The 11,139-nt window shown below is 36.1% G+C and overlaps 1 protein-coding gene across 1 annotated transcript; it reads left to right on the forward strand.

Moving 5' to 3' along the window:
- The first annotated feature begins 3,680 nt into the window (after positions 1–3,680).
- On the forward strand, positions 3,681–5,811 carry LOC109179776. The gene is made up of 5 exons (XM_019329270.1): positions 3,681–3,836; positions 3,944–4,440; positions 4,538–4,648; positions 4,728–5,144; positions 5,244–5,811. Exons 1-5 carry the CDS (start codon positions 3,681–3,683, stop codon positions 5,809–5,811), a joined length of 1,749 nt encoding a protein of 582 aa, XP_019184815.1.
- Positions 5,812–11,139: the final 5,328 nt, after the last annotated feature.

Raw genomic sequence — 11,139 nt, forward strand, 5'->3', positions numbered from 1 at the left:
CATCAAATATTATATAGTACAATTAAAGATATGGTTTGAATCGTTTATATATTTCGATGTTATTATTGCTTGAATTTGTGCAAATAATTGCTCAAATTAATAGCTAATGTCTAGATGTACGCATGAGGTGCTATAACTTTTGAAGATTTTATATATCATTGTTTAGTATTTTCATAAATTAGGCAAATATGCTTGTTCTCTAACAACTCAGTTATAGAAATGAATTGCTATCTTTATTCATTTGTATGGAAGATATATTTTTTTGTCTAGATATACAACAATTTTTTCATTTAATTTTTTTAATATCACCGATTATATTTACACATTATTAACCTCTTTGTAGACGACAATGGTAGTGACAACACAATCTTGTTCATCTTCGTCTAGAACTAACACCATCAATCCATTAGGATAGGTTACTTGGGTGAAAATATATAATGGTAGAATATCATTCAATTAGTTATCCTTTTATATTTTCAGTCAATTAGTAATATCATATTCATTTTTAGCATGGTTGCAGTAGGCGCTAGGCGCTAGTCGGGCGCCCGGACAGCGCCTAGCGCCTAGGCGGAATCTAGGCGGGCGCAAAAAAAAAAAACAGTGGTAGACTTGCAGTTTGACAATTTTAATGAGGTTGTTTTCAACATTTAATCAAATAACACATCAAAATAAATGAATTAATGATAATTCTTAATTCATAACATCAAAACAATGGTTTTCAAAAAAAAACATTAAAACAATATTAAAAATTAAAAATACTCAAATACTTCAATCATCCAAAGATTCAAAGTATCAAACTAGTCTACGAGTGTATAATAATATGTCATATTATATATATGTATGCGCGCGTGCGCACACGCACACACATATATATAATAATAAAATAGGCCGAGCCGATTGGGTTAACTCGACCGAAATGGGCGAGTTAACTCGACTAACTTAGACGCTAGGCGGCCAAATCGACCGAGTTAGGCGCTAGGCGGACACCTAGGCGGCCGGTAACCTAGGCGGGCGCCTAGGGGAGAAATCGCCACGGTCTAGAGGCGCCTAGCGCCTAGGCGGGCGCCTAGACCGATTTTTACAACCCTGATTTTTAGTCAATTATTCTTTTTTATTTTCAGTCAATTAGTCATTAGAATATCAAATGCTGTGATATTTTTACCTAATTTTCGTTCCATTTTTAATTGATGATGTAGATATTATTATTGAAATATTTTCGTTCCATTTTTAATTTACCTTTACAATTCTTTAAAATATGAATTTACTATTGATAATGTAGAATATTATTATTGGAATATTTTCCTCCAATTTTTAATTTTCATTCCATTTTTAATTAAAATGCAATGATCGGACCATTTTTTTTTTATTTTAGTCAATTATGGATCATTTTTTATTTGCAGTCAATTATTAATATTCATTTTATTTTATATTTTATGTCAATTAGTAATATTAGATTCATTTTCAGTCAATTATCCTTTTTTATTTTCAGTCAATTAGTCAATTAGAATATAAATGCAGTGATATTTTTACCTAATTTCCGTCCCATTTTAATTTGATGATATAGAATATTATTAATGAAATATGTTCGTTCCATTTTTAATTTCGCTTTACTATTTTTGAAAATATGTCTTTACTATTTGATGATGTAAAATATTATTTTTAAAATATTTCATTTTCATTTTTAATTTTTATTTACTTGTAAATAAACCACAAAAAAAAAAAAAAAACTTTGGACATCTCAATACTTGCCCACATTGATGGGCAAACAATTATGTTGGTAAGAGGAGCATTGCTGCTCTTATATAGAGGAGTTCAAAAGCTCCTCTTTCCAAACATTTTCAATGTGAGATCAAAATGATCCCACATCATTTACAAAGGGAGCTTGTTGCTCCCTTTTGTGTTCTTTTTTTTTTTTTTTTTTTTTTTTTTTTTTTTTTTTTTAATTTTTTTTATAATTTTATTTTATTTTGTATATCGTTTTATATGGATTATTATTATTATTATTATTATTATTATTTATTATTATTATTATTATTATTATTATTATTATTATTATTATTATTATTATTTGATTATTAACAAATTTGTCAAAATTTTAACAAATTCGTCATTTTAACAATTTATATTTAATCAAAACACCAAAAATATTATTTAATAGCTCAGTAATTTGCTCCAAACTGCTAAAAACTAAAAGAGTTAATTCCACTATAGGTCCCTTGTCTTTAATTACAATTCCAAATTTAATCCAGACTATTATTTTTGCCATTTTACATCCCAAACTATCATTTTTTGGACGCTTTTAGTCCTTCTCATGACTTTCTCTATTTTTAGTAAGGGCATTTTTGTCTCTTCATATTTTTATTTTATTGTTTTTCCAGTTTCAACCGCTTTAATTGGTTTAGAACTTTAGGTAACATCTGTGTTAGTGTTTTATTTTGTTCAAAAAACCCAACATATAATTGGCAATATTATTATGGCAAATTAAGATAGGGTTTAACTTGGTGTCTGTTTGTTCTTATAGAAGACTGATTGATCAGTATTATCAACAGACGCACTGCCCCTGAAGATCTGTTAAAGGAAGATGTTTCTAAAATGCTGAACGCGGTTTATGAAGACAGTTTTGGAAAGAATATCAGCGGATCAGCGTGGAAGGTATGGACTAAATCTTAAAGATTGCATTCTTCACAAATCGTCCTACCATCTACGATCAAAGATATTTTTGGAGAGTGTTGTTACCAAGGAAGTATAAGTATCCTCATTCGATCAAAAATTAGGGTTACGTTTTGAAGAAGACAAAAAAACACTCAATGCTATATAGGAACACATATATTTGATTACCATGTCTCTTCTCAAGATATTAAGTTCTTGGTGATTATGATGAAGAACTTGAGAAGAATTAACGTTGCTTAAACGAAAGGACGCGAAGATCACTCAGTTGTGGGAACAATGTGGGACTGCATCATTGAAGCGGACTGCATCAGAGTTAGCTCTCTAATCGAAGGGATTTCATTAGACTTCTGCATGCGTGGCTCTCCGACTTCAACAATCCAGTAAAACTTTGTAGACTGGGTACGTACCTTGTGTGGGGCACTTGGGTGAGATTGTTGTTTCTCTACCTTTGTACATTGGATTATGAATTAGTGGATTGGACGCCTCGGTGATCGTCTCTCAGACGTAGATACACACTGTATCGAACTGGGTAAACATCGTATGTGTTGTTTTACTTTCTGCTTTAGTCTTCCGCTCTAAACTAATCTGCTTTCTCACTGGATGGCTGACAAATCAAGTCGCTGAGTCAGTCAGTCCAATATATCAGTTGATAATCTCTATTAATAATCTTAAACTGAGGAAATGCAAAATTACATGTGGTATCAGAGCTTTTAAGTCTACATAGTGACTTGATCCTTACGGGAAAATTTCTTTTGCATCTTTATCTCTTTAAGAAGCTATTTACTTGGTTGTCTGTTCTGCTTGTGGATTCTGGTTGGTTGTATTTTTTTTTATTCAGGATGGATGCAAATATGAAACCACCAGAATTGGATGGTCACAATTATTCCTTCTGGTAGGCTAGAATGAAGATTTATCTTTAAGCACAAGGCACTAGAGTGTATCGTACTGTCCTCACCGGATGGAGTCCTTCGACAGTTCTGAATGCTGCTGGAGCCGCTGAGGCCAAACCAATGGAGACATGGACTGAAGATGAGATATCGTCCTCTAATCTGAATAATAAAGCACTGAATTCAATTGTAGGGTCTCTACATGAATCAGTGTTTACCTTGGTTACAGGAATAAAAGAGGCAAAACATTATGGGAAATCCTTGAAACAAGATTTGAGGGTACCAGTGATGTCAAACAGTCGAAACTTCAGATGGTTTTATTAGAATTCGAAGCTCTTAGAATGAGTGAAAAAGAGACTATCTCCAACTTCCATAGTCGTGTTTAGAATTTGATGAATCGAGCATCAGTCCTGGGGGAACCTTTTACGGATGAAAGAGTTGTCAAGAAGATCCTTCGCTCTCTGCCCAAACGATTTCGAATGAAAGTGACTGCTATTCAGGAAAACGCAGGATGGGAGAAAAAGAGTGTGGGAGAGCTTATGGGTAATCTGCATACTTATGAACTTCAAGTGTTGGCTGATGACGACCCTGCGGTCAGCAGAGAAGGGAAATCAATGGCTTTTCTAGCAGAAGCTGATAGAGAATCTGACACTGATGACATAGATGATGAAGCCCTAGCCTTGCTAACAAAAAATTTCAAGAAAATTCTGAAAGGTTTCAATCGGAGAAGTCAAAGACAATCCAATAGGACTCAGTACAAAAGTGGAAACTCATCTTACCAGAAATTAGAACTGTCCACTTTCACAAAGAATAGTCAAACCCAGACTAGACGGACAGGTCAATTCAGGACTACATCTAATGATACAGCTAAAACCTTAAATCGGTCAGTGCAGTGTCGAGAGTGAAGGGTTTGGACACATACAATCTGAATGTGCAACATATCTCAAAAGAAAAAAATCTATGTCTGTGTCTACCCTAAGTGATGATGAAGAAGAAGCAACAGATGACCCGTCTGATGAAAATGTGGGTAACTTCGTAGCCTTCTTCACGGCAACGGAGGGTCACTCAGAAGAAGATGAAAATGATGCATGGTGAATCTTACATATCATTAGATTATTTTGAAGAAAGACATGCTCAGCTAGAGATAGAATTTGCTAAATTGGTGGGCAGTTGGGAACAGCTAGTGAAAATCAACAAGAATCTGAATGATGATCTGAAACACAGAGATGATCGTCTGAAAGAACTAAACACTGAATTAGTTGCAAAAGAGGACCTTATCACTCAGATCAGATCTCGAGAGGGAAAATTGATAAAGGAACTGGAGGATCTGAAGAAAACTATCAGGATGATGGATACCACGTCAACCTTAGACAGAATTCTGGATTCAGGTCGAAATCCTAATGATAAAAAGGGTCTTGGATTTGAACAAGGACAGTCCTCAATGTCAGCTCCTACTTTTGTCAAAGAAGGTACCGTTGAACAAGGCCAATCATCAAGATCAACTCAGTTTTACCAAAAAGGAAACAGGTTCACTTCAATTACTGAGTCTGAACCTGGCAAAGTCAAATTTCAATCTCAGCACTCAAGGTTTAAAAATCAATACATTAAAGTCAGACAGTATGTACCTATTTGCCACTACTGTTTAACAAAAGGACACACCAGACCTGAATGCTATTTCTTCTACAGAGATCAGAGGAAGGAGAAATATCAGAATAAATCAATTACTCCCTTCACAAAACAAGTTTGGGTTAAAAAATCAGAAGTTATCTGCTATCCCACCATTGTGCTGACCGCCTCTATGACTGAAGTAAGATGGTACTTCGACAGTGGTTGTTCCAGGCATATGACTGGGAATGCTAAGTGTCTCATAGCTGTTCAACCCAACAGTGGGTCAATGACATATGGGGATGGACAAAAGGGAAAGATAGTTGGTAAATGTAAGTTGAATGTGCCAGGACTACCACATCTGGATGATGTTCTTTTAGTTAGTGGCTTGAAGGCAAATCTCATTAGCATCAGTCAGCTGTGTGATCAGAATTGGGATGTGTGTTTCAACCGAGACTGTTGTAGAGTCCGCAATAAGTCTGTTCAAGTGGTAATGGAAGGAACTCGTTCCTCTGACAATTGCTATGTGTTAACTAGTGAAGCTACCTGTCTTATGTCAAAAGCAGAAGAATCTAAACTTTGGCATCGACGCTTGGGACACATAAATTTCAGAGATATGGACAAAGTAGTCAAACTAGATGCTGTTTGAGGCATACCTAAACTTAAAGTTGAACAAGAAGGAGTTTGTGGTGCTTGTGCTATTGGAAAACAAATCAGAGCACCTCACAAAGCTGTAAAAATGATTAGTATTGAGAAATGTCTAGAACTGGTTCATATAGATCTTATGGGACCAACTCAGACTGAAAGCATTGGAGGAAAGAAATACATCTTTGTATGTGTGGACGACTTTTCACGATACAGTTGGGTATTGTAACACCCCACTTTTCTAACTCTTAATTACATCTCTAATCAGTCATTAACATGACTAGGCAGCGGGAAACTAAAAGATAATTAGTGGGAGTGTCACCGCCACAACCACCACTCTTTGGTGATTGCACAGGCTAAAAGGGGTAAAACCGTAAAACTAGAAATAAGATTAAGTCTGGGAACTAAATATAAATACTGGAAAAGTAAGGGGGAAAAACATCACCCCGAAAGTCTACAACATCATCAAAAGTATAAGGTCATAAGTCTAAATCCATAACATAATCATCAACCGAACTAGAGTTTAGATTACTCTATCTACGAGACTCATCTAACTCGACTTCTTCACACAGCTGGGCCCACCTGAAAGGGGTTTTGCAAGCAACACATAGACAAACAAGAAAAACACCCGTTAGCTCGAAGCTAAGTATAACCACACTCAACCCTGTAAAGCATTCTAGCATAAACTTTGAAAACATTTGATATCTTCATAGCAATAAACTAATCTCAAATCATCTTTAGATTATCACATTCTTTCTAGATGCTTACACCCTATAATATCATCTTGCATGCTTATGTAAGTACAAGACTGTTCACATAGATTCAACAGCTTATAAACTTCTTAGATACTTAACAAGCAACTCATGCTTATGGATTGGTTCATGTTAAAGGACCATACAACAGGTATTTACATGCTTTCACATTCTTACCACATTACTTGACAAGTAGAGCTTCTACTACAACACGATAATCATGCTCAAGTTAAACTTCTCATTAAACAATCTTTTACGATGCTCTATTCGCATACAATCATGTATAACATATTAACATTATGATCATACTTCTTATGCAATCTAGTGCAACAATATATTCATACTCATATGCAAACTCGTGCAATTATATAATTATACTCATATGCAATCTAGTGCAACAATATAATCATTCTCTTATGCAATCTAGTGCAACAATATAATCATACTCTTATGCAATCTAGTGCAACAATATAATCATACTCTTATGCAATCTAGTGCAATAATGTAATCATACTCTTATGCAATCTCTTGCAACAATATACTCATGCTCATATGCAATCTAGTGCAATAATGTAATCATACTCTTATGCAATCTCGTGCAACAATATACTCATGCTCATATGCAATCTAGTGCAATAATATACCCATACACTCATTTATAAATTAGAGTACTTTCTGTCACTACTGGAAATTCTGAAATTTCCGACCACCTAAAAGTGATCTTAAATCAAGTTGAAAGTCTTGTTCCGATCACTTTTGGTATCCGGAAAAACCTTTGTTGCTATTTCCGACCACTTTTTGGACTTTTTGGTATCAACTTAATTTAAGATCATTTTCAGGTGGTCGGAAATTTCAGAATTTCCAGTAGTGTGTGGAGGTCTCTTTGTTACTTTCTCGAGTCTCTCTTGACTCTCTTTCTTTCTCTCGAGTCTTTATTGACTCTCATACTTGAGTCTCTGTTGACTCTCTTTCTTGAGTCTCTGTTGACTCTCTTTCTTTCTCTTATACCCGTAGACGGCTTAGGGTTTCACAGAAGTGTCACTCACCCCATCGGGAACGGCATAATTCCGACCCAATATCTCCTACCGTCTACGGAACCAATCTCGTGGTTCAAACTCTGTGGAATCAGGTATCGAACTATTAGTGTGCACACCCCCTAACCAGGATTCCAAGCCTGGCGGGAAGTTTCCAACCGCGTAACGTGGGAATACGCCGCGTTACATATACTGGGACCGCAATGTCCATAAATATTTCCCGAGAGGAACATAGTCCAAACAGTATCCTCCAAAACCTCACTGATATAGATAATACATAAATATACCTCTCATGCATGCAACAATTCTACTACTTCTCAATGCATCAAAGAATGATATACCACATGCTTATGGTTTTTTAAAGTATTCTTGGACTCACGTTGGCCCCTTATGCATTTTTGAAATATGACTCATGTGAAATGTCAAAATGCTCTATATCATGATTCTAAATCATGTATAAACTAACATGAAGTATTCAATAACATATCATCATGCTCGGTTTGCAACATAGCAATTTCTATACATTTCACTCAACAAATACGCTTCTATTCTCATTGATCAAATAATACAATTTAATCATGCTTTCATAATAAATCATATTCTCAAAGGATCATGCTTCTTTACTCAATAAAATATCATCAGATCACAATAATCAAATAATTCTTCATATTCAGTAAACTAGCAAATTATTCACTGTGTAGCAATTCTTCACAAAATCTTTCATAACATACTTGTTTTTAATCCAAATTCAACGAAATCAAAGCCAAAACGTGTGTCGAGACGATCCCGAAGAGCCGAGCCACAAGGTCCAGTAACACTCGGTCCGAAACAACACGTAGCTGAGCCACAAGGGCCCGGCCACTACACAAAAATCCTTCACAGACTATACTCAGGGACCTGGGGCGGGACTCCTCATGGTCCGCCCCTGAAGCCCCGTTAAAGCACCGGGACTAGGCAACGACCCTCCTCTAGGGCCGTGCCCTAGTCCCGTGCCACCACGGCTCTAGTTGGCGGTCCTTCTGATGGGCTGCGGCTAGGGCCACCACTCTGATCTGGTGCACACTGTGTTGTGCACCAGATGTTGTTTCACCTGCAAAATCTCATCCAAACAAGTCCAAAACAATCTCAACAACTCACAAACACATACTAAATCACTTCCAAACATGAACACATCAAAAACTCGTAGTTTCTACTCATTTCTACTCAAAACTAAGGCTTCACAGAGCCAAATTTAGAGAGGAATCCATGGGGTTATACCTCTTGTAGTCTAATCTTCTTACTTGGATCTCTTCTTCCTCTTGACCTAGCTTGAGCCTCCTTCACCACCTACACTTCCCAATCACACCTTCTATCCTTAGCCTAGAACCTCAAATACTAAAGGAAACTAGAAGAGAAAAGAGGCTAGAAATGAAGGATGAATAAGCTTACTATGGTGTTGTTTCTCTTTTTGTTCTTGGCAGACAAAATTGTGAGGAAGAGGCAAAGAATGAGATCTGGAAAATAAGATGAAATAAGGTGGTTTATATAGGGTTCAAAACCCTAGGATGATTCACAATGATTGGTTGAGAACAAAGGGGTAATTTCACAAGCTAAAAGATGAATCAATAAGGGATTTTGGATGTCTTGTGGTCCACCATGCAACATGAACCATATGCTAGAAATGCTATCTTTTTATTACTTTGGGGTTGAAAGTGAATTTTCCCAAAAGCTATATGGATGGACACTTGTTCAAAAATCCTTTTTGAATTCTCCCGGTCTCACTCAGATAAAATTCTCGATTTAAATCTTGGTACGCGAAGTACCCGAAAACTTAGAGATTTTTGAATAGAATTCATTTCTTCGGTGTCGAATTAATTTTAAAATGCAATGAAATTATTTTATTCAACCACCGATTGATTGCAAAAATTTTTAATGGAGTGAAAAAGCTACTTTGAGATTTCTTAATACTGAATTTATAAAATGAAAGTTTGGGTTGTTACAGGTATACTTTCTAAGAGAAAAATCTGAGGCATTTAATGCCTTCAAAACTTTGTGCATAAGGATACAAAAGGAAATGAACGAGTCCATTGTAAAAATCCAAAGGTTGAGAAGTGATCATGGAAAAGAGTTTGAGAATGTCTTATACTCAGAATTCTGCTCAGAAAATGGAATAGCTCATGAATTCTCCGCTCCAAGAACAGCACAACAGAATGGGGTCGTGGAAAGGAAGAATCGAACCTTGCAAGAAATGACAAGAGTTATGCTACATGCTTCACATCTACCACAACGCTTCTGGGCAGAAGCAGTAAATACTGCATGTCACACAATCAATAGAATTTATCTCAAACCTAGTATGTCTCAGACACCATATGAGATTTGGAAAGGCAAGAAACCAAATTTGAAGTACTTTCATGTGTTTGGAACCAAATGCTATATTCTGATTGACCGGGAACAAAGAGAGAAGTTGGAGTATTTCTTGGATACTCACCAAATAGTCGAGCTTATAGGGTCTACAACAAAAGAACTCAAACAGTCATGGAATCAGTAAATGTGGTTATTAATCACAATCCAGAAGAATCAGATGAAACTTTTCTTACTGAGTCTACGTCAGACACTCTTGTCAGTGATCTACCAAAGATCTCCGACACAAATAAACTGATTGACCCACAAGACTTTTCAGAAGAAGATAAAGAAAGTCCTGAACAGGAAAAATTACTCTCTGATGGAGATGGAAAGAATAAGCCCACCAGAACTCAGAAAAATCATCCATCAGACAACATAAGTGGTGATCCAATAGATAGAATGCACACCAGAAGCCGGATGAGAAACAACCTGATAGAAATAGCCGGTTTTGCCTGTTACACCTAAAAAATAGAGCCAAAAAATGTGAAGGAAGCATTACAGGATGACTTATGGGTTAAGGCCATGCAAGAGGAACTACATTAGTTCGAACGAAATCATGTATGGGATCTGGTACCAAGACCTGACAGTGTTAACGTAATCGGAACAAAGTGGATTTTCAAAAATAAAACTGATGAAGCTGGTAATATTGCAAGAAACAAGGCTCGCTTAGTTGCTCAAGGATATACTCAAATAGAAGGAATTGACTATGATGAAACATTTGCTCCTGTTGCAAGACTAGAGTCAATCAGAATCTTATTGGCAGTAGCATGTATTCTGGGATTCACACTGTTTCAGATGGATGTCAAGACAGCATTCTTGAATGGTTATCTGCATGAAGATATTTATTTGGCACAACCTAAAGGATTTCAAGGTCCAGTTCATCCAACTCATGTCTACAAGCTCAGAAAAGCTCTCTATGGGCTCAAACAGGCCCCAAGGGCATGGTATGAATGTCTAACACAGTATCTGTTGCATCATGGGTATGATCGAGGGAGTGTGGACAAAACTTTGTTTGTTAAAGCCACTGGAAGTCATGTTACTATTGCTCAGATCTACGTTGATGATATTGTTTTTGGATCTACTCTATAGAAGTATACTGATGACTTAGTGAAAGTCATGAAAGAAGAATTTGAAATGTCCATGGTTGGTCAACTGACTTACTTC

Source organism: Ipomoea nil, unplaced genomic scaffold (assembly GCF_001879475.1).
Source record: "Ipomoea nil cultivar Tokyo-kokei standard unplaced genomic scaffold, Asagao_1.1 scaffold0980, whole genome shotgun sequence".
Taxonomy (NCBI): domain Eukaryota; kingdom Viridiplantae; phylum Streptophyta; class Magnoliopsida; order Solanales; family Convolvulaceae; genus Ipomoea; species Ipomoea nil.

Bases quoted from the DNA above. Each gene is read 5' to 3' on its own strand.
- LOC109179776 (XM_019329270.1), top strand. From the start codon at position 3,681: ATGGAGACATGGACTGAAGATGAGATATCGTCCTCTAATCTGAATAAT. The intron at 4,441-4,537 runs GTCAGTGCAGTG...GTCTACCCTAAG, and splicing joins ACAGCTAAAACCTTAAATCG to TGATGATGAAGAAGAAGCAA. The intron at 5,145-5,243 runs GTTTAAAAATCA...TTTCTTCTACAG, and splicing joins TTTCAATCTCAGCACTCAAG to AGATCAGAGGAAGGAGAAAT.